The sequence below is a fragment of the Lates calcarifer genome, linkage group LG13 (genome assembly GCF_001640805.2).
Source record: "Lates calcarifer isolate ASB-BC8 linkage group LG13, TLL_Latcal_v3, whole genome shotgun sequence".
Taxonomy (NCBI): Eukaryota; Metazoa; Chordata; class Actinopteri; family Centropomidae; genus Lates; species Lates calcarifer.
In genome coordinates this window covers 10,059,604-10,086,324 of record NC_066845.1, presented here as the reverse complement: position 1 = coordinate 10,086,324, position 26,721 = coordinate 10,059,604, and the positions used below count along the sequence as shown (strand labels likewise).

At 37.8% G+C, this 26,721-nt stretch overlaps 4 protein-coding genes and 1 long non-coding RNA gene across 10 annotated transcripts; 3 read left to right on the top strand and 2 right to left on the bottom strand.

Annotated features, from left to right (window-relative positions):
• Positions 1-6,780: 6,780 nt before the first annotated feature.
• LOC108878097 (uncharacterized) lies at positions 6,781-9,843 on the bottom strand. The gene is made up of 4 exons (XR_001960195.2): positions 9,780-9,843; positions 9,056-9,135; positions 7,963-8,024; positions 6,781-7,177 (listed from the first exon to the last, which is right to left on the bottom strand). It is a non-coding gene; the product is annotated as an uncharacterized LOC108878097 (long non-coding RNA).
• A 2,102-nt stretch (positions 9,844-11,945) lies between these two features.
• On the bottom strand, positions 11,946-16,427 carry ccdc117 (coiled-coil domain containing 117). Of its 6 annotated transcripts, none has more exons than XM_018669395.2 (6): positions 15,908-16,427; positions 15,428-15,625; positions 15,258-15,308; positions 14,888-15,160; positions 13,149-13,295; positions 11,946-12,959 (listed from the first exon to the last, which is right to left on the bottom strand). In XM_018669395.2, exons 2-6 carry the CDS (start codon positions 15,568-15,570, stop codon positions 12,716-12,718), a joined length of 858 nt encoding a protein of 285 aa, XP_018524911.1. In that variant the 5' UTR covers positions 15,571-15,625; positions 15,908-16,427; the 3' UTR covers positions 11,946-12,715. The 6 variants fall into 6 exon arrangements, with proteins under 6 accessions (XP_018524911.1, XP_018524914.1, XP_050930996.1 ...); XM_018669398.2 differs by having other exon boundaries at positions 15,428-15,547; XM_051075039.1 differs by having other exon boundaries at positions 15,258-15,305; positions 15,428-15,547.
• A 137-nt stretch (positions 16,428-16,564) lies between these two features.
• On the top strand, positions 16,565-20,305 carry tcn2 (transcobalamin II). The gene is made up of 10 exons (XM_018669393.2): positions 16,565-16,678; positions 16,975-17,042; positions 17,536-17,725; positions 17,859-18,028; positions 18,516-18,668; positions 18,833-19,005; positions 19,118-19,292; positions 19,375-19,555; positions 19,643-19,761; positions 19,842-20,305. Exons 2-10 carry the CDS (start codon positions 16,985-16,987, stop codon positions 19,901-19,903), a joined length of 1,281 nt encoding a protein of 426 aa, XP_018524909.1. The 5' UTR covers positions 16,565-16,678; positions 16,975-16,984; the 3' UTR covers positions 19,904-20,305.
• Positions 20,306-20,417: 112 nt separating this feature from the next.
• LOC108878561 (deoxycytidine kinase 2) lies at positions 20,418-24,066 on the top strand. Its single transcript, XM_018669394.2, has 7 exons — positions 20,418-21,432; positions 21,560-21,669; positions 21,760-21,959; positions 22,215-22,362; positions 22,578-22,693; positions 23,219-23,318; positions 23,531-24,066. The coding sequence occupies exons 1-7, from the start codon at positions 21,135-21,137 to the stop codon at positions 23,555-23,557; spliced, it is 999 nt and encodes a 332-aa protein (XP_018524910.1). The 5' UTR covers positions 20,418-21,134; the 3' UTR covers positions 23,558-24,066.
• Positions 24,067-24,279: 213 nt separating this feature from the next.
• spaw (southpaw) lies at positions 24,280-26,544 on the top strand. Its single transcript, XM_018668376.2, has 3 exons — positions 24,280-24,803; positions 25,247-26,052; positions 26,165-26,544. The coding sequence occupies exons 1-3, from the start codon at positions 24,518-24,520 to the stop codon at positions 26,315-26,317; spliced, it is 1,245 nt and encodes a 414-aa protein (XP_018523892.1). The 5' UTR covers positions 24,280-24,517; the 3' UTR covers positions 26,318-26,544.
• The last annotated feature ends 177 nt before the right edge of the window (positions 26,545-26,721 follow it).

Below are 26,721 nucleotides of genomic sequence, written 5' to 3'. Positions count from 1 at the left end.
TGTCATAGTCTAGTATGGCGTCAAAAACCGTGAAAAATGTCATAGTGTAGTACGGCATCAAAAATGGTTAAAAAAAAATGTCATAGTCTAGTATGCCCTCAAAAACGGTCAAAAAAAAAATGTGATAGTATAGTATGGTGTCAAAAATGGTCAAAAAATATCATAGTATAGTAAGGCATGAAAAATGGTCAAAAATGTCATAGTATAGTATGGTGGCAAAACTGGCAAAAAATGTCCTAAATAGTAAGGTGTCAAAAAATGTCATAGTATAGTAAGGCATCAAAAATGTTCAAAAAATGTCATAGTCTAGTATGGCGTCAAAAACCGTGAAAAATGTCATAGTGTAGTACGGCATCAAAAATGGTTAAAAAAAAATGTCATAGTCTAGTATGCCCTCAAAAACGGTCAAAAAAAAAATGTGATAGTATAGTATGGTGTCAAAAATGGTCAAAAAATATCATAGTATAGTAAGGCATGAAAAATGGTCAAAAATGTCATAGTCTAATATGCCCTCAAAAACGGTCAAAAAATGTCATAGTCTAATATGCCCTCTCAAACAGTCAAAAAATGTCATAGTATAGTATGGCATCAAAAATGGTCAAAAAATGTCATAGTCTAATATGCCCTCTCAAACGGTCAAAAAATGTCATAGTCTAATATGCCCTCTCAAACAGTCAAAAAATGTCATAGTATAGTGTGGTGTCAAAAACCATGAAAAATGTCATAGTATATTACGGCATCAAAAACGGTCAAAAAAATGTGACAGTATAGTATGGTGTCAAAAATGGTCCAAAAATGTCCTAAATAGTAAGGCATCAAAAAATGTCATAGTACGGCATCAAAAATGGTCAAAAAATGTCCTAATATAGTACGGCGTCAAAAATGGTCAGAAAATGTCCTAAATAGTAAGGTGTCAAAAAATATCATAGTATAGTACGGCATCAAAAATTGTCAAAAAATGTCATAGTATGGTGGCAAAACTGGCAAAAAATGTCCTAAATAATAAGGTGTCAAAAAATGTCTTAATACAGTACGGCGTCAAAAAATGGTTTAAAAAAAATGTCATAGTCTAGTATGCCCTCAAAAACGGTCAAAAAAAATGTCATAGTATAGTATGGCATCAAAAATGGTCAAAAAATGTCATAGTATAGTATGGTGGCAAAACTGGCAAAAAATGTCCTAAATAGTAAGGTGTCAAAAAATGTCATAGTATAGTAAGGCATCAAAAATGTTCAAAAAATGTCATAGTCTAGTATGGCGTCAAAAACCGTGAAAAATGTCATAGTGTAGTACGGCATCAAAAATGGTTAAAAAAAAATGTCATAGTCTAGTATGCCCTCAAAAATGGTCAAAAAAAAATGTGATAGTATAGTATGGTGTCAAAAATGGTCAAAAAATGTCATAGTCTAATATGCCCTCAAAAACGGTCAAAAAAATGTGATAGTATAGTATGCCCTCTCAAACGGTCAAAAAATGTCATAGTATAGTATGGCCTCTCAAACGGTCAAAAAATGTCATAGTTTAATATGCCCTCAAAAACGGTCAAAAAAATGTGATAGTATAGTATGCCCTCTCAAACGGTCAAAAAATGTCATAGTATAGTATGGCATCAAAAATGGTCAAAAAATGTCATAGTCTAATATGCCCTCTCAAACAGTCAAAAAATGTCATAGTATAGTATGGTGGCAAAACTGGCAAAAAATGTCCTAAATAGTAAGGTGTCAAAAAATGTCATAGTATAGTAAGGCATCAAAAATGTTCAAAAAATGTCATAGTCTAGTATGGCGTCAAAAACCGTGAAAAATGTCATAGTGTAGTACGGCATCAAAAATGGTTTAAAAAAATGTTATAGTCTAGTATGCCCTCAAAAACGGTCAAAAAAAATGTGATAGTATAGTATGGTGTCAAAAATGGTCAAAAAATATCATAGTATAGTAAGGCATGAAAAATGGTCAAAAAATGTCATAGTCTAATATGCCCTCAAAAACGGTCAAAAAAATGTGATAGTATAGTATGCCCTCTCAAACGGTCAAAAAATGTCATAGTATAGTATGGCATCAAAAATGGTCAAAAAATGTCATAGTTTAATATGCCCTCAAAAACGGTCAAAAAAATGTGATAGTATAGTATGCCCTCTCAAACGGTCAAAAAATGTCATAGTATAGTATGGCATCAAAAATGGTCAAAAAATGTCATAGTCTAATATGCCCTCTCAAACAGTCAAAAAATGTCATAGTATAGTATGGCATCAAAAATGGTCAAAAAATGTCATAGTATAGTATGGTGGCAAAACTGGCAAAAAATGTCCTAATACACTATGGCGTCAAAAAATGTCATAGTACGGCATCAAAAATGGTCAAAAAATGTCATAGTATAGTGTGGTGTCAAAAACGGTCAAAAAAATATCGTAATATAGTATGGCATCAAAAATGGTCAAAAAATGTCATAGTATAGTAAGGCATCAAAAATGTTCAAAAAATGTCATAGTCTAGTATGGCGTCAAAAACCGTGAAAAATGTCATAGTGTAGTACGGCATCAAAAATGGTTAAAAAAAATGTTATAGTCTAGTATGCCCTCAAAAACGGTCAAAAAAAATGTGATAGTATAGTATGGTGTCAAAAATGGTCAAAAAATGTCATAGTCTAATATGCCCTCAAAAACGGTCAAAAAAATGTGATAGTATAGTATGCCCTCTCAAACGGTCAAAAAATGTCATAGTATAGTATGGCATCAAAAATGGTCAAAAAATGTCATAGTATAGTAAGGCATCAAAAATGTTCAAAAAATGTCATAGTCTAGTATGGCGTCAAAAACCGTGAAAAATGTCATAGTGTAGTACGGCATCAAAAATGGTTAAAAAAAAATGTCATAGTCTAGTATGCCCTCAAAAATGGTCAAAAAAAATGTGATAGTATAGTATGGTGTCAAAAATGGTCAAAAAATGTCATAGTCTAATATGCCCTCAAAAACAGTCAAAAAATGTCATAGTATAGTATGGTGGCAAAACTGGCAAAAAATGTCCTAAATAGTAAGGTGTCAAAAAATGTCATAGTATAGTAAGGCATCAAAAATGTTCAAAAAATGTCATAGTCTAGTATGGCGTCAAAAACCGTGAAAAATGTCATAGTGTAGTACGGCATCAAAAATGGTTTAAAAAAATGTTATAGTCTAGTATGCCCTCAAAAACGGTCAAAAAAAATGTGATAGTATAGTATGGTGTCAAAAATGGTCAAAAAATATCATAGTATAGTAAGGCATGAAAAATGGTTAAAAAATGTCATAGTCTAATATGCCCTCAAAAACGGTCAAAAAAATGTGATAGTATAGTATGCCCTCTCAAACGGTCAAAAAATGTCATAGTATAGTATGGCATCAAAAATGGTCAAAAAATGTCATAGTTTAATATGCCCTCAAAAACGGTCAAAAAAATGTGATAGTATAGTATGCCCTCTCAAACGGTCAAAAAATGTCATAGTATAGTATGGCATCAAAAATGGTCAAAAAATGTCATAGTATAGTAAGGCATCAAAAATGTTCAAAAAATGTCATAGTCTAGTATGGCGTCAAAAACCGTGAAAAATGTCATAGTGTAGTACGGCATCAAAAATGGTTAAAAAAAAATGTCATAGTCTAGTATGCCCTCAAAAATGGTCAAAAAAAATGTGATAGTATAGTATGGTGTCAAAAATGGTCAAAAAATGTCATAGTCTAATATGCCCTCAAAAACAGTCAAAAAATGTCATAGTATAGTATGGTGGCAAAACTGGCAAAAAATGTCCTAAATAGTAAGGTGTCAAAAAATGTCATAGTATAGTAAGGCATCAAAAATGTTCAAAAAATGTCATAGTCTAGTATGGCGTCAAAAACCGTGAAAAATGTCATAGTGTAGTACGGCATCAAAAATGGTTTAAAAAAATGTTATAGTCTAGTATGCCCTCAAAAACGGTCAAAAAAAATGTGATAGTATAGTATGGTGTCAAAAATGGTCAAAAAATATCATAGTATAGTAAGGCATGAAAAATGGTCAAAAAATGTCATAGTCTAATATGCCCTCAAAAACGGTCAAAAAAATGTGATAGTATAGTATGCCCTCTCAAACGGTCAAAAAATGTCATAGTATAGTATGGCATCAAAAATGGTCAAAAAATGTCATAGTTTAATATGCCCTCAAAAACGGTCAAAAAAATGTGATAGTATAGTATGCCCTCTCAAACGGTCAAAAAATGTCATAGTATAGTATGGCATCAAAAATGGTCAAAAAATGTCATAGTATAGTAAGGCATCAAAAATGTTCAAAAAATGTCATAGTCTAATATGGCGTCAAAAACCGTGAAAAATGTCATAGTGTAGTACGGCATCAAAAATGGTTAAAAAAAAATGTCATAGTCTAGTATGCCCTCAAAAATGGTCAAAAAAAATGTGATAGTATAGTATGGTGTCAAAAATGGTCAAAAAATGTCATAGTCTAATATGCCCTCAAAAACAGTCAAAAAATGTCATAGTATAGTATGGTGGCAAAACTGGCAAAAAATGTCCTAAATAGTAAGGTGTCAAAAAATGTCATAGTATAGTAAGGCATCAAAAATGTTCAAAAAATGTCATAGTCTAGTATGGCGTCAAAAACCGTGAAAAATGTCATAGTGTAGTACGGCATCAAAAATGGTTTAAAAAAATGTTATAGTCTAGTATGCCCTCAAAAACGGTCAAAAAAAATGTGATAGTATAGTATGGTGTCAAAAATGGTCAAAAAATATCATAGTATAGTAAGGCATGAAAAATGGTTAAAAAATGTCATAGTCTAATATGCCCTCAAAAACGGTCAAAAAAATGTGATAGTATAGTATGCCCTCTCAAACGGTCAAAAAATGTCATAGTATAGTATGGCATCAAAAATGGTCAAAAAATGTCATAGTTTAATATGCCCTCAAAAACGGTCAAAAAAATGTGATAGTATAGTATGCCCTCTCAAACGGTCAAAAAATGTCATAGTATAGTATGGCATCAAAAATGGTCAAAAAATGTCATAGTATAGTAAGGCATCAAAAATGTTCAAAAAATGTCATAGTCTAGTATGGCGTCAAAAACCGTGAAAAATGTCATAGTGTAGTACGGCATCAAAAATGGTTAAAAAAAAATGTCATAGTCTAGTATGCCCTCAAAAATGGTCAAAAAAAATGTGATAGTATAGTATGGTGTCAAAAATGGTCAAAAAATGTCATAGTCTAATATGCCCTCAAAAACAGTCAAAAAATGTCATAGTATAGTATGGTGGCAAAACTGGCAAAAAATGTCCTAAATAGTAAGGTGTCAAAAAATGTCATAGTATAGTAAGGCATCAAAAATGTTCAAAAAATGTCATAGTCTAGTATGGCGTCAAAAACCGTGAAAAATGTCATAGTGTAGTACGGCATCAAAAATGGTTTAAAAAAATGTTATAGTCTAGTATGCCCTCAAAAACGGTCAAAAAAAATGTGATAGTATAGTATGGTGTCAAAAATGGTCAAAAAATATCATAGTATAGTAAGGCATGAAAAATGGTCAAAAAATGTCATAGTCTAATATGCCCTCAAAAACGGTCAAAAAAATGTGATAGTATAGTATGCCCTCTCAAACGGTCAAAAAATGTCATAGTATAGTATGGCATCAAAAATGGTCAAAAAATGTCATAGTTTAATATGCCCTCAAAAACGGTCAAAAAAATGTGATAGTATAGTATGCCCTCTCAAACGGTCAAAAAATGTCATAGTATAGTATGGCATCAAAAATGGTCAAAAAATGTCATAGTCTAATATGCCCTCTCAAACAGTCAAAAAATGTCATAGTATAGTATGGCATCAAAAATGGTCAAAAAATGTCATAGTATAGTATGGTGGCAAAACTGGCAAAAAATGTCCTAATACACTATGGCGTCAAAAAATGTCATAGTAAGGCATCAAAAATGGTCAAAAAATGTCATAGTATAGTGTGGTGTCAAAAACGGTCAAAAAAATATCGTAATATAGTATGGCATCAAAAATGGTCAAAAAATGTCATAGTATAGTAAGGCATCAAAAATGTTCAAAAAATGTCATAGTCTAGTATGGCGTCAAAAACCGTGAAAAATGTCATAGTGTAGTACGGCATCAAAAATGGTTAAAAAAAATGTTATAGTCTAGTATGCCCTCAAAAACGGTCAAAAAAAATGTGATAGTATAGTATGGTGTCAAAAATGGTCAAAAAATGTCATAGTCTAATATGCCCTCAAAAACGGTCAAAAAAATGTGATAGTATAGTATGCCCTCTCAAACGGTCAAAAAATGTCATAGTAAAGTAAGGCGTCAAAATTTACTTACTATACTATGACAGTTTCTGACTGTTTTTGACCCCCTATTATACTATGACATTTTTTTATGCCCTGCTATACTATGATTTATTTATTTTTTTTCGCCTTACTATGACATCTTTTTATGGTTTTTGAGGCCTTACTATACTAGGACATTTTTAAAAAAGATGTCATAGTGAGAGGTTAACAACAGTCAGAAACTGTCATAGTAATGTAAGGCGTCAAAAACCCTCAAAAATTGTCATAATGTCAAATGTCAAAAAAGATGTTAAAAAAAAGTCATAGCATAGCAAGGCATAAAAAAGGTTTTAAAAAATGGCATAGTATAGTATGGTGTTGAAAACCATCAAAAAATGTGGGAAAAAAAAAGCTGTACCCCTAACCCTAACCTCTAGCTGCAAGTGGCCACTGGCTAAAAATATTCACTTTCATACAATATTAAACAGATGAGGCAAAATATTCAGTGTTCAGAAGTATTTATTTGAGTAAGTAGTCCCACAGCAGGGAAATTCAGTGTTCAGGAGCAAAAATAGAAACGGGCATGATATAAAATAAGATAATGTATAACAATATATAAACAGGACTATGTACACAGTAATAGACTGGGTTTGAGTACTCATATTGCAATAAATAAATAGCAAAATGAAATGAACAAAAAAAAAAAAAAAAAAGTAACCTAACCCACAAACACTTTGTAGAGGTGTGTGTCTGTGGAAAACAATAGTAAGATCGCTGCTTTAAGATAGTTATGTTTGTCTTAAGCCGCATGTCATAGTTTAGTAAGGCATAAAAATATGTCCAAAAATGTGATTAACGTGTGTTCTTATCTCTGCAGGATGACAGCCGCTGAAGACCTGAAGTGGATGGAAAAAAGAAAACCAGAAGTGTTACGAGGCTGTTAATTGGATAAAAGACCTCCATCATCTAATTGTTGTAAAGAGTTAGTTTCCTGTTATTTGAGTTAAAACACTTTTTCTCTACCATCTGAAATGTAATCATGGGCACATTTTCCAAAGACTAATATGTCTTTATTAAGCACCTGTGAGAACATTCAACAGCTTATAATACAATTATTTAATTAATAATTATATCACAAGCAGTTAAATTATCACAAAGATGCTTAGTCGACATGTTCATCTTTGGAAAATGTACTCATAACTACTTTTACCATAACCAGCTCTAACAAGTGTTTCCTTGTGGTTAAATCTCTGTCATCATCTTTGCTGTGATTTGTTAAATGTTGTCTGGAATTAAAAAAATCTCTATTCTGTGAAGTGATGTTACACAAATTATTTTATTGCATTTAATTTCAAGTACTTTCTTTTGTACTTTCTTATCAGTTTGATACTTTGATACCTTTTTTTTTAGGTTCAGAATTTATTTTTTTTACAGGTTTCATGCTTAATTCTTAGACATCTTAGACCTATTTTTAAAGGTGTGTGTGTGTGTGTATATATATATATATATATATATATATATATGTGTGTGTGTGTTTTATATTATATATATAAAAAACACTATATATATAGACTTTTTATACTAATTAAAACTGATTTGTTCCAGACAAGAGGTTTTAAAGTGTCAAACTGCAGCTAAGATAATGACAGAGTCAGACTGAAAAGGATAAACTAACACTGACCTTCTGGAAATGTCTTCATGTCCATCTCTTCTCTCTCAGATTTAATGGTTGAAGTTTGAATCCTGTGGAGACAAACATCAGACATTAATACATAGGTGTAACTTTTAACACATCAAAATAAAAGCAGAGAGTGTCTGGGTCTTCAACTTCAAACTGTCAAAAGATAAGAGAAGTAAAAGAGTGTGGGCTAACTGGTTCTGGACTAATCAGAACTAGTCCAAGAGTTACATTTGCTTTCTACACAAAGACAGATGATGCTGCTCTGACTGGGGAACTAACTCTACCAGCTCCTGATATTCACACAACAGCAGTGGATGGATATGTTTTTTTTCTCCAAAGTCAGTTAAAAATTTAACTAAATTTGGTTGATAGAAGCCAAAATGAAGCAAAATGACAGTGTTTCTGGTGTGAGAGATGGAGAGAAAGCATGAGACTGAGCGAGACAGCAAGGGAGAAAGAGACTGAGAAAGAGGGGGGAGGAGACAGACAGAATTAGAGTAAAGCGGGGTAAACAACAAAAGATAATCGGACCGATTATTGGCCCAAATCCCCCTTCCCAAAGTAAGTAAAGGCCCAGTTATCAGTTGGTTCTAATGAGCATCTTGCCAGATTTTCCTGTGGTGTGAGGTATGTTCAGAGTGATTTTATCCTCCACCTAATGCAACTCTGCTCCGAAGACGATCGAAGCCGCCCCCATAAATATTTAACACGTTCAATATTTGCGATCAGAAATGCTGTTGTGTGGGGGGAACACTAAGAAGAGCCGAGCATACACTCTGTGGACTGTCACGTGGAACAGAACAATAGCTGAGAGAGAGAGGGACAGCAAGGGAGAGTGAGAGACAGAAAGAGAGGGAGGGAGGGAGAGACCAACAGAAAGAAACAGAAGGAGCAGGAGAGAGAGAGCTGATGTTTAAATTCTTAATTTCCTTTGAACTGCATATTGATGAACTATGTAAATAAACTTTAATAATGAGTTAAGTCTTTTTGTGACAAATCTAACTATTCAGACTTCAGATCAGTTACTGAAGATATACAATTTGATGTCAGTGCTCTGTGTTGGACAGTTGATGTAAAGCTGTTTGTGAATTACCTGGAGGCCTCTGTCCTGGTCTCAAAAAACTTCCTTCATTGTACGAAGAGTCTCTGCGATCGTGGATGAAGTGGTGACACCTGGAGAAAATAAAGAGAAATATACAAAGGAAAATGATCAATACACTATATCCTATTCCTCATTCCTCTCAACAGTTTAACCCTACACATAAATATTCAACGTTACAGCCGAACCAGAACATTAGAGGCAATAATGGGCTGTTTACTGTCACATATGACAAGAAAAAGCATCACATCTTTATGAATCAATAACAATAAATATTTGGGAAAAATTAACTGAATGATTATCTTAAATTTTAAATCTCTATTTTATTTGTCAACTAATCCCTGGAGAGAATGAGAGACATAAAGACACTTTATGCCAGCTAAAGAGAAAGAGTAATCATGTATATTACTGTGAACTACATAATAAAAACTTTTCACTTAAGTACATTGTTGACAGCAGGGTTTTAACTTGTGGTATTTTTAATTATACTATACAGTCCACAGGCAGAAAATTAACTGACAAGTATTTTGAGGTTTTTAAAAATTATCAGAACTAGTGCTATTTTCTGACAATTCACAGACACAATTAATCAGTTATTATTATATTGAATACTAAACTAATTAAATACCAAGGATTTAAACAATAACACTGTTAGTAACATGAATAAATCAGCTCATTAACAATTTTTTCAGACTGGGTAAATCTTTAGGACACATACCTGTTTGGTTTGTAAGGTGAGAGCTGGCGTTTCTGTCCAGGCTGCAGCAGCTGAACAAGCAAACCTGGAAAACACAAGTACAACACTTGAAAAACAAATAATCAAATTAATAAAGAATAGTTCACCTCCAAAACTTGACCAGTGTGGAAGAATACAACACTGAAAACTTAACACTAGAACTTGAACTGATATCATACTTTGAGTTACTAAAATATGACTTTATTGATCTCAGAGGGAAAAGCAATTTTTAAAATAGTTTTATAAGAATTTCTAACAGTAATCTCAGGTCATACATTGTGACCTTCTCTTGAGGCTTAAAACTTGTGGAGGAGAACAGAGTTAAAATCTAGTTTTCAAACTTGTAATTAACACAAAACTGAGCTCAAAAACAAGTTTCTAACCAATAATATACACAACAGGGGATAAAAAATTACTGCCACAGAGACACACAACAGGAAAGAGGGGAAAAAACTGAGTCGCAAAATGATCACAATGAGATGCTTCACTGCCACACAGAAGCACAAAATAACCCCAAAGACACGTTAAATATTCTGGAATAGACACAAAACTACAAAGACACAATGCAAAACAACCACAAAGACGCTGATAAGTAGATGTAAAACAGCCAACTAGAGACGCAAAACGATGCAATACCACCACATATAGACACAAAATGATCACAAAATTACAAAGAAGCAGTAGAATGTCTGCAGTTACTGTAAAGAGATGCAAGCGGAGTTGTAAACAGACAAACAGACTATTAAACAGTTACCACCCTCCATAACTCATGTCAAGGACGCTTTAGTCACAGAAACAGAAACACACTTTAACCCACGCAAATAAAAACAACGCCAAAAAGGAAAAAGCCCCCAAATCAACATTAAAACATAAGGCTAAGGCTAATGCTAACGCGTGGCTCTAATGCAAATGCTTGCCACAAATGCTAATGCTAACGGGTGTAAAACAGCTAGGTAGAGAGGCAAAATGATATAAAATGACCAAATAACCACAAACTAGTGACAACGACATGATAAACCACCATAAATGGAGTTAAAATGATTACGAATCATTACGAGGTAATGCTAATCCTCACCATTAATGCTAACGCTCTCCGATAACACTAATGCCAACGCTAGCCGCTAAACTGTTATTAAACTGCCTTACCTTCCTCAGGTGTGTTCAGCGTCCAATCTCACTCGTGTTCGACAAAAAAGCAGCTCCATGGTTTGTTTTAGCATCCACGCTTTTTATTTTCGGTAAAGACATTTTTTCACAGTACTGGCAAACAGAGGTAGTGTTTCAAGCTTGGTTTAAATCTGTTTCCCAACTTCGTTTCCCCGCCTCTCTCAGCTCCTCATGGCCAATGAGGAGACACTTCACAGCCAATGACGATATACGTCAGCTAACGTTGAAAGAAAAGCGCTGATTGGCCGACACTTCCTGGTCCGCCTTAAAATACATCCATCGTAAAGGCGGAGAGAAGCCTTAGATGTACTAAAAGATCTGGCGTACAGCCATTCCCTAGATGAATCTTCTCAGCATTCACAACATGAAGTTGTACCTGGACGTGGAAGTAGTAAGCATGGCTCCTGCCGGTGAAACATCATCTCCATCGTTGATAAGGCAGGATCCCTTGTCTGCAGCACTCAGGCACAGATGAAAAATATCTCACTTCCAGTGTGGGCGCCAACATTCACAGTGAAAAGAATATGTAAACAGTAAACTGAAGACTGAGACTAATTTTATTTCACTTGGGATGCAGCCAGAGACCACCTTCGATACAGGATACCTGATATTGACCCTAGTGTTAGTCTCAGCCAAAAAAGTCACCTGTCTTATTCTACTTCAAACCACTTTGTTGCGACTATGGTGAATTTGTGTCTCTCTTGGTACCATATGGTCTTAATCAGGCAATTAGATGGTTGCAGTTAGTCTTAGGAATTTGTTTAAGCTTGTTTAAGCATTGATGTGTTCAGCTCTTTGTTGATACCAAATCCTGGCTTCAAGTTGCGTTCTCTAAAGCATGGATAGGAGCAAAGATTAGCTCCTCTACCGGGAAATCCTGGCATAGCTCTCCAAGGTCTTTGGGGTGTAGCTGCAGGGTTTTTGTTTTATCATCTCAAGCAAAATTTCAACAAATGAAAATCAACTATGCCATTCAGAATCTCTACATTGATCATTTGAGTTTATTTAAAAACAAATATAAAGTAATAACAATTAATGGCTGGTTGCATTTCTGGTAACATGTATGAAAATACAATTAAATCATAAAAAGGTGCATTTCCATGACTTTGTTACAAATTCTCAAAGCTCACAGATGGCGTACTTGCTAAACACTATAGGAAGATCATCTTTCTACCACAACAAGTACAACTGCAAGCCATGCTGTGAGCAAATGTGAGCACACAGGTTAATTTTAATATCCTACTAATGATGCACAGAAGCTGAAACTGTACAAAATTCAGGTGCTGCACGCTGCTGTTTCTCAAAGAACAAAGACATATTTACAATATATAAGATTGTTGTTGGCCAGACTTTGGCAAAATTATTTATAAATTATCACATTTCTAAGGGCAAAGGCCAATTCTGCAAGTTATACTGTATAAAACTGGTTTTATATAAGGCTGTCTGTAAAAGTCTTGAGATCATGACAGTTTCCTTGGAGGTTTAAATGAATAAACCGGATTGATTAGGTCAGCACTGTTGTTACATCTTAGATAGAGTTGACTGGGATTATGGTCATAAAACATAAATGCATGACTGTAAAGCAAAGGATGTGTTGCACAAACCGTCCGAAACAGCAGAATGTTCATTTAAAGCCAACGTGCCTTGCCAAACTGACCGACTTAAAGTGGTTCTGGGTCCATTATAGTCTTCTGTGTGACTACATGTACAGTCCTTTACTTTGGCATGGCTTTCAAACTAATTGAGCACTATTACATTTCCATGTCCTCCTCCCCGGAGCTGTGAACCACAGGGAAGCTGTACAGAGGAGACTGCGTCTCTGCAGGTGGACTGGAAGGGGTCAGGGAACTGTGAGGGGTAGGAGATGGACATGGAGTTGGGGGTTGCCGAGATACTATCTGCTGTTTACGCTGCTTTTGTAATGAGCCCTTTAGCCTCCGACAGAAGGGGTCGTCAGGTGGCCGCCACAACACCAGCTCCATGCAGGAATGGCTCCTAAAAGTAAGAGGTAGCAGGTGAGACAAAAACAACCAACAGAAGGAAAGAAATAAGTCTAGAGCTGTTCAAAGAGGAAATTCCTGCAGAACATGAGTCACATCACTTCAAGTTTAAGTCAAGTTACAACTTAAACTTGTTACTTCATTCAACACTAAATGTTCTGATAACAAAATAAGGAGAACATACACAGATTGAGCTACTTTGTGGGGGAGGATGTCGCTGATGCCACGCTGTAGACCCTTCTTCAGACTGTCTGAAATCACCAGCACCGGCCGTCTCGGGGCTGGCTCTACATCCAGATCCTCATCCTCATCGTCATCTTCCAGCGTTATTCTGTGATACATCAATATCACAGTATTCATTTACAGGTATAGAGGGTACAGTATGTGTTCATGTCACCTTTTAATACAAATTCACAAACCAATCACTAAGGATGTAACAGTAGCATCAATCTCATGATATCACTGGAACAGAAGTGTCTCGATACCGTCGCAGACCTGGACAGTAACAAACGGTAAGCCTTCCGGGCACAGCTGTAGTTTCATTAGAGCCACAGTGGAGTAGAGCGATCATCCTTTGCAGTCTGCTCACTCCCTCTTCATATCTATGGATCTAGCACAGTGAAGACTGTGGACGCCAGTGTTGGAGGAGAGGGAGAACAGAGCAGGGGAGAGGGAGACAAAGATTTGAAATTGTGGACGGTCCGGCTGCATTTTGGTTTCTTCAAGTCAAGAAATGAGAAAGGGGAAACTGTTTTTTTCACTTTAAAATGAATGCCTTGTTCACTGTTTAATACATTTTTCTCCCAAGTCTTCAGTTGCCTTTTTTTAAATAATCACAATAAATATCCTATTGTGGACTTATTACCGAAGTATTATTGTATCATGAGATTTTGATACTGTTACATTCCTACCAATCACTGTCATTGAGAGGCAAAACAAAGCTGCTGTGGCTGACATAAATGAAGAAAACGGCATCACGATGAAGGAAACAGACAGATATTTTGACAGTGTATAGATGACTGAAATTGAACATACCAGACAGCGTGCGGGCTATATTTGAAATTTGGCAGACACTGTTTCCTGACATATTGAATACATATATATGTAGGAGTGGATGATAAGGATTAATTAATTACAGGATAATTATCACAGCAAGACAGCATTAGCTTGATACTGGTAAGTAACGGTAGTTACATAAGTATTCAAAGCCATTAATCACTTCTTTAAAAACTAAATCCTATAATTAAACCATTTTCTAAAATATTTCAGATATTTTATCATTATCTTATTTTATCAAGATTTTGATAGAGTTCAGCATGTTCTCATTCATTCAGACACTAGAACATTAACCCGGAATATAGTAACATAATAATTATCACAAATCAATGATATGGTAAGACAAGAAATGATAATAATAAACAATTATCCAAGTTTATATAGCTCATCACCAGGGGAAGAGAGCAACCTTTTAAGCATGCAAGAGGCCTTATGCATGGTTCTATTTTGAAGCAGGATTTGTTCGCCTAACTGAAACCACTTCAGCAGATAAATGAAACAAAATAAAGTATCAGTTTGTGTTGTCTCTCTGTGTTGATGAAAACTTGTGCCTGAATTCTTTCTGAATCGTTTAGTGATTTCAAAAACACATGCACAGCACTCGATCATTTTATCATGTAAATGCATCAATGACAGATACTGATGCTGTTTGTGTTGCAGAGGAATGACCATGACCATGACCACATCTGTACCCTCTATTTACTCAAGATGTCTAAATAGTCTGGAATTGCTGGGATGAGTAACATGATATATTTTTGCCACATATTTATTTTCTTTCACTTGTTTTACCCATGAACAACAGACTCTAGGATGGCTGGTTGGACAAGCAGTTTTTGCAAGTTTTCGCACACCCTGCATATTGCATACCTGTCTTCAATCTCCTGAAGTTTCCTCTGAGCTGCCTCTATTTCCATGCAAGAGCTCTCTGTCTCAGGTCGGGACAGGGCAGGTGAGGGGTGTGACAAAGTCAAGGGCTGAGGCTCTGGGCAGGGCTGTGGAAGTGCAGGGCTGGCTTGCTGTGCAGACAGGGGAGGGCAGCTGTTTGCTGTAGGCCAGTCATGACGAATGCTTGTGTTTGAGTTCTCTGAAATATCTACTTCTGCCTCCACCATTAACCTCCTCCTCTTGGCACTGCATCCCCTGAGAAAGCATTAAGATGTTTATCAGATGAGAGAATGAGAGTATTCCAGGCAATGTCCAGTGTTAGGTCTGATTTTTCTGTGCCTCCCTCACTTACTCGTCATCAACTCTCCTTCTGTGCTTCCTGAGGCATCTTGTCTCCCAGCTGCTGCGTGACAGACAAGACAGATGTGTCAAAACAGAAAATATAACATGTCAGGTGTTGCCAGTGTATTTCTGACAAACATATGGATATGGATGTACAGCCCCAAATCATCTGCTACTTACTTGTTAGAGACAGTTGCTCTCTGTAGGTGGCCAGACGTACTTGGAGGTCCGAGGTCAAATTCAGGAAGGCTAGTGGGGCCTGAAAATGAATACATGGCTGGCAGGAACCCCAGTTCACTGCTTGTGGAAGCAGAGTGATGCATGGTGGTATGATGATTTGAACAGACACACGGGTAGATAACTACAAACAGATCTGATCTGGAAGATCAATACAGATACCTATCAGATAAACTGAAAGGTATTTTCTGTAACCTACATGACGCACAAGTTATAAATCTGTTTACACGGGGCCAGCTGGCTGCTTATTTAGCTAGCTACAACGCCATTGTTGCGTGTTACCGTTAATAAAACGTTACGGATAAAACAGACTATTTCTATAACCTGACATATCACTCTCACAATGTCAGCTCCATTTCTGTGCTGAATAACAACTCTGAATAAGTTAATGAGAAACACACAAAGTTAACGTTGCAGACCGACCTGAGCAGCTGCCCTGCCCCTCGATGTTTTTGTTGATGTTTTGCTAGTTTGCCTCCGTTCAGCTCTCAGTGTTTTCCTTTGGGATACTGCCATTTGCACACAGCAGCGGGCTCTGCATGCTAAAGTGTCACCGACCCTACTATATAGATACTATCTGCAAACACATATATCCCCAAAACTGACAGTCCCGGTTGTGTGAATGGCTTGAAAGACAAGCTGGGTTTAAGCTGACGTTATCTGGCTATTCTGAAAAAGTGAGTCGCTCCTGAAGATACGTCAAGGTTCTAGAAAGTGCGTATGCTGCTTTAGGTGAATTGTGGGAACTGTAGTTCCCGTGGGCAAACGACTTTCTGCTAACCCTTGTATGTGTCAGAGCACTCGTTTAGATAGAGGAACGAAGTTAACAAAATGAAGTTTTTGTTGATGTGTCTTAATGAGCGGTTACTCGCTATTTAGTTTGAAAATATCAATCGTGACGACAAGGCGCAAGCAGCGACCGGAAAATGATAGATGTGAAACAAGATAGACACCTGCCTACATTACTCGTATCGTTCTTACCAAAGACTATGAATGCTCGGCAAGAGAGTTATCGCTAACTCCCTGTTTATGGGCTGAACCGCTGCTGGTGTTTAAAGGGACCCTCTAGCTTTTTTTCATCGCTTTGTCATCTCAAATGACGAGTCATGTGACAGTGAAATACTAGAGGCTGTTGTCTCTGCTTGTTTCCTCACTCAGCTCCTACTCTTCACACTGGAGTCTCCCTCTGAGCAGGTAACAAACTGCTGTTTACTGCAGAATTTACAACGCTTACAAGCCAATTACTAAACTGCTGTAATAACATTATAACAGCGAGCCTGTAATATTTACCTGACATCGCTGAATAGACTGTCGCGTATCTAAGCTGAATGTAAATTGCTATTATTCTCAGTTTTTTTTTCTGAAATACGTGAAAACGTCAATACCAAGAGACGTTTTTCGATCTCATTATTGTATAGTTTATCTGTATTGTTACTTTACATGTTAAGCAAATATAAGTATTTATTTTCACTGTTTTGTGTTACCAACAGGTTATCCAGAATGCTGTCTTCAGTGATAATAATAGGTCTACTGGCTTTTGCCTCTAGCAAACCATGTGGTATGTAACATTTTTAAATAAGATATAACCAGCTATCACTAGTCATTAAAAACCCTGACTGTCCTTACTAATCTGTGTCACCTCTGGGGAAAAACCCAGTTGGCAAATACACATACTCACTGTTTTGGACATTTACAGATTTTGCAATTACCTGTTCCATGAATTTGAATGGCCTTCATGTTGCTTGTTCACTGACAAATGTGCAATTGTCAAACTACAGAGAGTGATGGCATCTATTTGGGCTTCAGTGCTGAGGATAAAATATAGAGAGACATTAGGATATTTGGAAGCTAAACACAGCAATTAAAATTCTTTAATATTACATCTCCATAGTATTTTCTTCCCCTTGTGACTGCTGATGCTGCAGTATTGGTTTTGCAATGCTTTGAAAGTTCATGTTGATGTCAGCAATTGACAGTTGCTTAAGTCACTTTTATGGCTGTGCTCAATATTTCTGATATTCATTCTCTTTTTTGTATATATTTTAATCCAGATACTTCAGGATCCAACAATGAGCTGCTCCTGTCACTCAATAAGGATCTGCTCCGCTCTCTGGAGGGGCAGGAAGGAGTTCCCAATCCCAGTGTACACTTGGCATTGCGACTTTCTAATTACCACAACCTTGCCAAGGAGAGTGAACACCTGAATAGACTGAAAAACATTTTGCACAATGACATACAAAAGTAATGCAGTGTTTACAGAGACACTTATTTTTCCAAATAATGTCATGATATTTAAAAAAAACTTTATGTCTGCTGAATTCATCTTCTCCCTTGATGTTCTCACCTGAACCTTGGCCTCCTCTGTCTGTCTCAGCTCTCTCTCTAACAGCCAGCCTGTGGTCGGCCGCATGGCACTGTACACTCTGGCTTTGAAGTCCTCCTGCTACGACCTCACCACAGTCACCTTCACTGTCAGCGAGACGAGCGAGACGCTGCTGACACACCTGAAGAAGCAGATGGAACAAGAAAAAGAGAACATTGCCTGTAAGTTTACTTTGACCTTTTCAAGGCCAACAGCTGTCATAAAATGTGCTCACTGTACTGTTTTACATTATGCTACAAAACTCAGGGTGGATATTTCTTCAAACAGGATAATGTATGTGAAAAAGTCAAATCTCAACAAAAAGAAAATCCAGTTGGGAGTTATAATTGTTTAGGCTATTTCATAATAGCTGTAATTTAGCTTTATAGCTGTAATGTCTGATGAATATGTCTCAATGAAATTTTAGAATGTGTAAAGGTTGTATGTTTTTTTATGTAAGATTTCTACAGTGACTTTTTTTTTTTTTTTTAAATTCAACTTCTGTGGGAAATAGTCTTAAGAGCAGCTATAGACTAATTCCATCCAAACTGAAATAAAAATTGTTGTGGCACTGGAGAAAAGAAAGAACCTTTAAATTTCTTGAACATTACTGGGACATCACAATTTAATCTAGTTTGGTTGCTGTTATTTCATCTCTCCTTTATCCAGTCAGCCAACGCCCTTTGACTAACTATTACCAGTACTCCCTGGGAGTGCTCGCTCTTTGCACAAGTGGCGTCAGGGTCAACAACCATGTCAGCAACAAACTCATCAAGGCAGTTGAACACGAACACTTCAAACATGGAGATGTCGACAGTATTGGTGAGTGAAACCTAAGATTAATTTTTGCCCTAATGGGTCATCTCGCAGAGATTTATCAGAATGAAGGTTTAGCTTGAGAAAATGTACATTGTCCTAAGACTCAAATTAAACTCCTCCTCTGTCTGCCACATATGCATAATTTATCCTACCTTCCCTCTCTCTAGATACCTATGCTATGGCTGGGATGGCACTGCAGTGCGTGAAGGACTCTGGCACGCATGTGCAGAACGCTGCTGAGCTGGACACAGCCCTTAGCAAGATCAAGCAGAAGCTTTTGGCCTCTAGCAGGACCGACGGCCATATTGGCAATGAGTTCAGCACTGGTCTTGCCGTTCAAGTAAGGAACTTTTCTCTCAGTTTTTGTTCAGTATCTTTTTCCTCTTTCACAGAATGAAATCTTGTAGAACAAAATCTCTGCAGCTCAAACATGCTTATTTACTGCGTTCAAGGCCTTATTGGCAATGGGCAGCCCAGTTGCAGAGTGCGCAGCCTCAATGGAGGCGATGAGGACAGATGCCAGAAGCAACACATACCACAACCCTATGGCCATATCTCAGATACTGCCAGCTCTGCAGCAGAAATCTTACCTGACAGTTAAAAGCAAGGAGTGTCTCAACGAGGATGGTATGTGCAGCATTATTTCTGCCTTCTGTGGTCACTGTTGTGTACTGCCACTGTTTTTGTAATGACGTGTGCCCTCCTACAGATACTCTGGTGCTGGAGCCTGTAGATCCTGTGGTGGTTTTACCAAGCATGACCAAAGTGGCTGTGATGGTGGAGGTGGTGACATCCAGCGGGGCATCTGCTGTTTACTCAGTTGATGTGCCAAAGGGCAGCTCTGTGTTGGAGGCCCTTGAACTTCTCCAGGGACAAAACGTTGGCTTCACGTGAGTTCATATAATCTACATTTATACATTTCAACTTTTCACAGCTTTTTTTTTTTTAAAGTCCTATTATCTGATGCTGTTTGGCAGGTTTGAGAAGGAGTCCAGCCTCTGGGGACCTTTCTTAAGTGCAGTGAATGGAGAGCAGGCCAGACAGAGTGATCGCAGATACTGGCACCTCTCCTCTGATGGCACTGCACTCAATCAGGGTGAGGACACACACACATAACTTAATGTAATTTAATCTAATTTCACTTTGGTTAAAAAATATGCTGGTTTGCTTCTTTAGGTATCAACGATTTCAAGATTGAGACAACTCAAAGGATCACCCTCAAAAACACAAGCTACTGAGAGCCAGTCACTACTGATGCAACTGATGTAACAGCAATTTCTGACAATCAAAAACAGTTCAATTGTCACTTTTTCCTGTCTTTTTTTTTTTTTCATTTAAACCAGTGATTATACTTAAATTGTCTCTAAATCTGTAGAGAAATGCTCACAGTGTTTTTTTCAAGTAGGTTGAATAAAATTTTTATTTTGACTTAACAAAACAGACTTTGCTATGAATATTCTGATTTTAGTGTGTAAAATGTAAAGCTTTTTTTTATGATTGTGCTTTTACAATGAACGTTGTGATGGCTTTTTAAATGAAGACTTTCTGTAGGTTTGTGTTTTTATTACAAACAAACTCTGAATTGAAAGCAAGGGACACTTTAAATAATAAATCACAGTAGATTTTTCTTTCAAAGTAAAGACTTTGTAGTCAAAGTATGCAATCTGGGGGAAATTAGATCTTTGCAAGTATATAAAGAATGTTAATTAATGAATAAATAATAAATAAATAATAAATAATAACTGACATTATCACATACACAGAAATGTATATGTAATGAAACTAGTGGCAGAAGCTGAAGTTGGTTGCAACAACAACGCTTCATATGTATAGACAACAAACTGAAGTCATAAATCAAGCAACAACTGACCTCGTTGATCCGTATTGTTAATACATGTGGGTAATATACATGAGGAAAACAAAAGTACTTCCGGGGCGTCGAGCAACTGCTCATGTACTGTCACCGCCTCAAACTGATATGTTTATTTATACACAACACAGTCGTTATATCTTAGAGCTAAACGTGTGAAATCAAGCAAGTACGAATTTGTCCTCTGGCGTCCATTTTCTGTTCAAAGCACGATTTGGTTTGTCGATATGCTTTTATTGTGAAAGTAAAGAACGCGTGTACCGGAAGTGCTTATTGATGCTAATGTTTGTAGCACTTGGGATACTTTCTTACATGAACTAAGATCAGTAATTTCGTTGACCAGTCATAAAAATCCGAAACGCTAAAGTGTGAACGCTACAAGAACAATTCAGCCAGTATAACGTTACTTAATAGTAATGTTTGAATTAGCTATAAATTGATTATTACTAGTGAATGATCCTGTTACATCATGGGGAAGATGAGCTAGCTACCATGAGGTGAACTCAGCGGTGATGTCAAATCTCTTAACCGCTCACCAACCTTAGCAGGCACTAAGTGACATATAGACAAATGTGACAATCCCTGTGTAATTGTAGCTAATGCCTGTCGTGATGTCCGCCCTGTACCGATGCGTCCTGTTAAACCGAGTTTCTACATGTAAAAAACTATCAGGTCTGACATTTAGAAACTATAAGGCGGCTCCTCCACAGTGGAGGACACCTGGGAGTTACTCACGCGCCGGGAGCACAGCCATAACACCGACAACAACTCAACCAGGTGCTATGGCTAATAAGGCAGACAAGATGAGTGTTTCCTGTTCAAGGTGTCTGTCGAGTCAAGCTTCAACTCAAGATGGAAAAGCTGGAGTGAAGAGAGTTTCCATCGAAGGAAACATCGGTAAGATCATAAGTATTTCTAATCTGTACATATAAACAAACAACGCACGTTTGTGACTTGGCTGTATGTTTCTTGTTGGTTGCGTGTTGCTAACATGTAAGCTGTGTTATGTGATCTCATATATCAGCTGTAGGAAAGTCAACTTTTGCAAGAATCTTGCAGTCAGCCTGTTCAGACTGGGAGGTGATGGCAGAACCTGTGAGCAAGTGGCAGAACATCGAGAGTGGGACCTCAAAGGTGTGCACATTGCCTGACCTCTTTATTTTTTCCCCCCAACAAAACTCAAAAGAGTCCTAAGCTGACCACCTCTGCCTGTGTGTTTGACAGGGGACAGATGCCTCCCCCCAGACGACAGTCAGCAACCTGCTGCAGATGATGTACCAGGACCCTCAGCGCTGGTCGTACACTTTTCAGACGTATTCGTGTATGAGCCGGCTGAGGACGCAGCTGCAGCCTCCTCCTCCTTGCCTGCTCAGCTCAGAAGGGACACCTGTTCAGGTGTATGAGCGCTCAGTCTACAGCGACAGGTGAGTCAGGGCAGGACAAGGAAGTGAAAGTGAAATCAAATTGGTGTGAAGGGACTCTAACAAAACTATTTTAACCTAATTCAAGTTGGGTTACTTCACTATTCCTGAATTCAGACATTATCACTATATAATGATTGTTTTTAAAAATCAGGTTAGAACTGGATATATGTGCTTTAAGTACTATTTAACAATGAGCAAATGCATCCTCCTGTATTTTGTTTGTATAAAACTACACTTGACTCTCTGTCCCGTCAGATACATCTTTGCCCTGAACATGTTTGAGTTGGGTTGTATCAACCCTACAGAGTGGGCAGTTTACCAGGATTGGCACTCTCTCCTGGTGGAGCAGTTTGGACACCAGGTGGAGCTGGAGGGCATCATCTACCTCACAGCCCCACCAGAGGTATGAAAAGAAAACATTTAATGTTTCAAATTCAAGGCAAAATAAATACAACAAATAATCTGTTTTTTTTTTTTTAAAGTACAGTTATGACACAATTATAACTCGTGGTCATTGTTTTCATTTTTATATTTCCTATTGTAGCTTTACATCACTGACAAATATTCCATTTCATCATAAAGCAGTAGAAAGACATTACAATTTTGTTCATTTCTCAGAAATGTATGGAGCGTCTAGAGCGCCGGGGAAGGCCAGAGGAGAAGGGAGTGAAACTGGACTATCTGAATAAGTTGCATGTTCAACACGAGAGGTGGCTTGTTGAGAAAAGCACTGAGTGAGTAATAATGAGATCACATGGGTGTTGTTTGTTCTCTTCAGCCCCTATGCTTTGAATATTTTCAGTGACCTAAGAAATGTACTTTTTAAATCATCGTCATCATCTTACTCCTTTCAGCAGTTACAGAGGATATGCCCAGCTCATCACTATTTAGACAGCTATATAATCAGGTGGTTCCTGTATATGCAGTTCTGTTTTGAATGGTGTTCACATTCTACAAATATAAACAAGTCAGGTAATTTAAATTTGGTATTTACCTGTGATGAACTGTAAATTATTCCACCAGAATCTGGTATAAAATGTTGAAATGAATTAAAAAACTGGAATGAATGACACCAAGCAGTGGGACAGCCGTTGTACTGCAGGATGCTCTGCTCAGATTCCCATTTGACACACACCTTTCCTCGCAGCTGTTTGTTGCTCAGCTGTGAACAGATGACAGTCAGCAGTGTGTGGTCTGGGGACTTGAGGACTGTTACTCTGATGAAGCGTCTAATACAGCTTGGCTCTGTCTCTTCTCAGAATACACTTTGAGAAGTTAAAACAGATACCTGTGTTGCAACTCGATGCCAGCGTGGAGTTTCAGAGTGACCCAGAGGTGCAGGACCAATTTATTACAACGGTATGTTTATTTATTGCACTTTGATCCAATAGCTGCTGTGCCAGATTTGACCACATGAGGTCACTATATTGTTTGAGGTGCCTTTTTTTTTATCCCCCCAGTCTTGCCTTTGATTTATTAAGAATTCACTGCATTGGCACAATCTGTTTTCTGATCTGATGTGTTTTATGTGTCTGATCCATTGTAATCCTAAAGAACCTTCTCATACACAGGTGAAGAACTTCTTCAATGCTTTGTGAGAGGAGTTAACACCAGCTAACATCAGTAAAAGTGGGAAACCAATGAGACCAGCCAGACCTCATTCAGTCGACCTCAACTGACTTATAAATACGAAGTAATATAAAACAGACTTCTCTTTTTAATAAGCTGCTGCCTTCATGAAACACACAGATTGACTTTTGTCTGTTTAGATTGTTACATTTTTCTCAGCATTTTGTTGTTTGCTTGTTTATGTGTTAGTTTTCAGAGTCACCACATATTTATAAAAGGTACTGTTTATTCCACTTGAAACCTTAAAACTATTTCTGTGATTGAAACATCCATCAGTTAAGTAGTTTTAGAGCCTCTGTAAATTATAAACCAAATCTGTGCTATCACTACCATGACCATTTGGAAACACGGTTTACTGAACATCACGTCATCAGTTTTTGTGCATGATACTGATTTATACATTCCTGACTGGCTGTAATAAACAAAGACAAGTACTGTATCTGTTCTTTATTAATAAATAAAAACATAAAAAAAAACATTTTTTTATGTATTGTCCATTTTGTTTCAAAAGATTTGTGAAACTTCACATCACTTGCATCACTGTTACGAAACAGAAAGGTGCTAATGGCTGTGCGAGATTTTAAGTGTTATTTGTTAATGGGTTTTTATGTTTCAAAAGGATTAGGCTCCTAGGTGAATATAAAAGGCCGGGCAGTTTGACAGGACAATGACCTTGGCTAAATGTTTTTTTTTCTGCCTCCTCTGATGTGCTCTGATGATCAGAGGGGCTGTTGAGATGCCTGGAGTGGTCAGGGGTCATCAAAGGGCAGCTGTCCACTATAAAGGGGCCTGTCTGGAGCTCTGTCTGCACACAGCATCATTTCAGCCTGAGACTAGCTGGAGGAAAGAAGGAAGGGTATTTTTACCTCTCTCGCTCTCTCTTTGTCTCTCTGTAATAATTGTTTGTAGATTTGTGAGTTTCAGTTACAATGGAAGCTAGAGTGTTGACAGTGTTCTGCACACTCCTCCTCAGCTCTTTTGGAATTGCTCTCTCCACTCAGGGGCACAGATACCATGCACGCCTCAACGTGAGTTTAGCATTCAGAAATCTCTCAGGTACTCATCGTAGCAGATACCCTCTGTACATGATGCAGCTGTACCGCTCTTTCAGGACTGTTGAGTCCTCACCGTCAGTAGCTGTCAACACCATCACTACACGAGGTGACAACCCGTCAGCACACAGTTCTGACTCTGTCCTAAGTCTGATGGCCAAAGGTGAGTGAATAGTTCATTCTGTTTTTTTACATTGCTTATATGCATCACTGCTCATACAGCAGTGATGCAGTTCATGCAGTTCACTCATACAGTTCACAACCACGTTATGAACTGTATGAGTTTCTCCAGTGTGTACTCTATTCTCCAGCAGCTTTCTGCTTGGTGCACTATCTGTGTTATCAGACCCTCCCTTTTTACAGCCCAGCAAGTGTCAAAATGCTTATTCGACTTTAAAGGCTTTCTCTGTTTTATGTGAGAGGGTGTGTATATTAGCCCTCAGACGTCCTTGCACAGGGGGGTTCAATACACATCCTGTTCCATTCACCCTCCCACTCCAGTGTTTTGACATTTGTCCAAGGATCTGGTTTGCCCAGATCCATCCAGACTGCTGACTGTTGTGTGTGAATTTGCGTTCTCATTTACACGCCTTGCCTCATTTTCAGGTTGCCATCAAGTGGGTGAAAGATGGACAGTCACATTCGACATGTCAGCCATCTCTACCAGTGAACTCGTCCAGCTGGCAGAACTGCGAATCGGGCTGCCAGCTTTCTCTGCCTCTGAGCACGCCACTGTGGATTTATATCACTCCCGAAAACAGGGCTGTGACCTGGGCAGCACATCGTGCCAGGATGAGCACCTTTTCTTGGGGAGTTTTGGCACATCACCCAGTAGCAGCACAAAGTCCTCCTGGAAGGTTTTTAATGTGACTGCTCTGTTAAAATACTGGCTGTACCAGGGAGATAGAGTGTCAAGCCAGGAGGCCTCAGGGGAGTCTGAAACAGACCATGGGAGCGGTGCTGGGGAGGAGGGGGAGATAAGTAGCAAGAATTTGGGGTTGAGGCAAAGAAAAATACACCATCCGACCACAAACCGGGTCATGATGGTCATCTTCTCCAAACACAACCTGCCACAGGAAGGCCAAGCAGCATACAGTCTCATTCATACTGTGGAGAACTCAAAGTATGTGACTATGGACAGAGTCAGCAGTGATAGTCAAAGTCGACGACACAAAAGGAACCGAATGGAGAGGATGAGAGTGGCTGCTGGAGCTGCACCCACTGCTGCACCGGCAGCAGAGCCGGTCCAGAGGCCACTATGTCGGAGGGTGGACATGTGGGTGGACTTTGACCACATTGGCTGGGATGAGTGGATCGTACATCCCAAGCGCTACAACGCATATCGATGTGAGGGAGAGTGTCCCACACCACTGGATGAGTCCTTCCATCCAACAAACCATGCATACATGCAGGTAAGATGGTAACTCAAGTTTTAATCCCATTTAACTCTTTAGAATCTTGAACAGTAACAGGTTTCTCTATAGCTGCTGGTCCACTTGTGTGAATTATTCATCTATTTTCCAGAGCCTCTTGCGACATCACCAACCAGAAAGAGTGACTTGCCCATCCTGCGTGCCAACACGCCTCAGCCCGCTCTCTATGCTGTACTATGAGAACGATGATCTGGCCCTGCGGCATCATGAGGATATGATTGTTGAAGAGTGTGGCTGTCACTGAAGACCCACCTATCTCTGGTTTCACTTCATTACAAGAGCAACTACTGACAGAGCATGATGTTGAACTTTAATTCAACTGTTTCTTTACTGTCTTCATGGAAACATTAATGTTCAAATATTAAACTGAGAGTTCCAAGTCATCGCCTTTTACAACAAATAATGACAAGATATGACTGGTCAAGGTTGAATGACCCTAAGTATATTTCATCCATACTGGGTGGTACACAATAGTATTTTCTATACTGCAAATGTTATATGTTTTTTCTATTTATACATTATCATGTATATTTTGTACATAAAATACGTAAAATATATTAAAACATTTTATTTTGACAAATGTGTGGTGTTGAATCTTGTTTGAACACTATTATCTATTGAGAATTTGAGTTAAGTTTTTGAATATTG

What these genes read in the sequence shown, in the direction of transcription:
- ccdc117 (XM_018669395.2), bottom strand. Translation starts at nt 15,570, where the DNA reads ATGCATCACTCTGCTTCCACAAGCAGTGAACTGGGGTTCCTGCCAGCC. An exon ending in AGAAGGAGAGTTGATGACGA is followed by an intron (nt 15,161 to 15,257) that starts GTAAGTGAGGGA and finishes ATGCTTTCTCAG; the next exon opens with GGGATGCAGTGCCAAGAGGA. An exon ending in CACAAAGTAGCTCAATCTGT is followed by an intron (nt 12,960 to 13,148) that starts GTATGTTCTCCT and finishes TCTTACTTTTAG; the next exon opens with GAGCCATTCCTGCATGGAGC.
- tcn2 (XM_018669393.2), top strand. Translation starts at nt 16,985, where the DNA reads ATGCTGTCTTCAGTGATAATAATAGGTCTACTGGCTTTTGCCTCTAGC. An exon ending in TGCCTCTAGCAAACCATGTG is followed by an intron (nt 17,043 to 17,535) that starts GTATGTAACATT and finishes ATTTTAATCCAG; the next exon opens with ATACTTCAGGATCCAACAAT. An exon ending in GCACTGGTCTTGCCGTTCAA is followed by an intron (nt 19,006 to 19,117) that starts GTAAGGAACTTT and finishes ACTGCGTTCAAG; the next exon opens with GCCTTATTGGCAATGGGCAG.
- LOC108878561 (XM_018669394.2), top strand. Translation starts at nt 21,135, where the DNA reads ATGCCTGTCGTGATGTCCGCCCTGTACCGATGCGTCCTGTTAAACCGA. An exon ending in TCGAGAGTGGGACCTCAAAG is followed by an intron (nt 21,670 to 21,759) that starts GTGTGCACATTG and finishes TGTGTTTGACAG; the next exon opens with GGGACAGATGCCTCCCCCCA. An exon ending in AGGACCAATTTATTACAACG is followed by an intron (nt 23,319 to 23,530) that starts GTATGTTTATTT and finishes TCTCATACACAG; the next exon opens with GTGAAGAACTTCTTCAATGC.
- spaw (XM_018668376.2), top strand. Translation starts at nt 24,518, where the DNA reads ATGGAAGCTAGAGTGTTGACAGTGTTCTGCACACTCCTCCTCAGCTCT. An exon ending in CCTAAGTCTGATGGCCAAAG is followed by an intron (nt 24,804 to 25,246) that starts GTGAGTGAATAG and finishes CCTCATTTTCAG; the next exon opens with GTTGCCATCAAGTGGGTGAA. An exon ending in CAAACCATGCATACATGCAG is followed by an intron (nt 26,053 to 26,164) that starts GTAAGATGGTAA and finishes TCTATTTTCCAG; the next exon opens with AGCCTCTTGCGACATCACCA.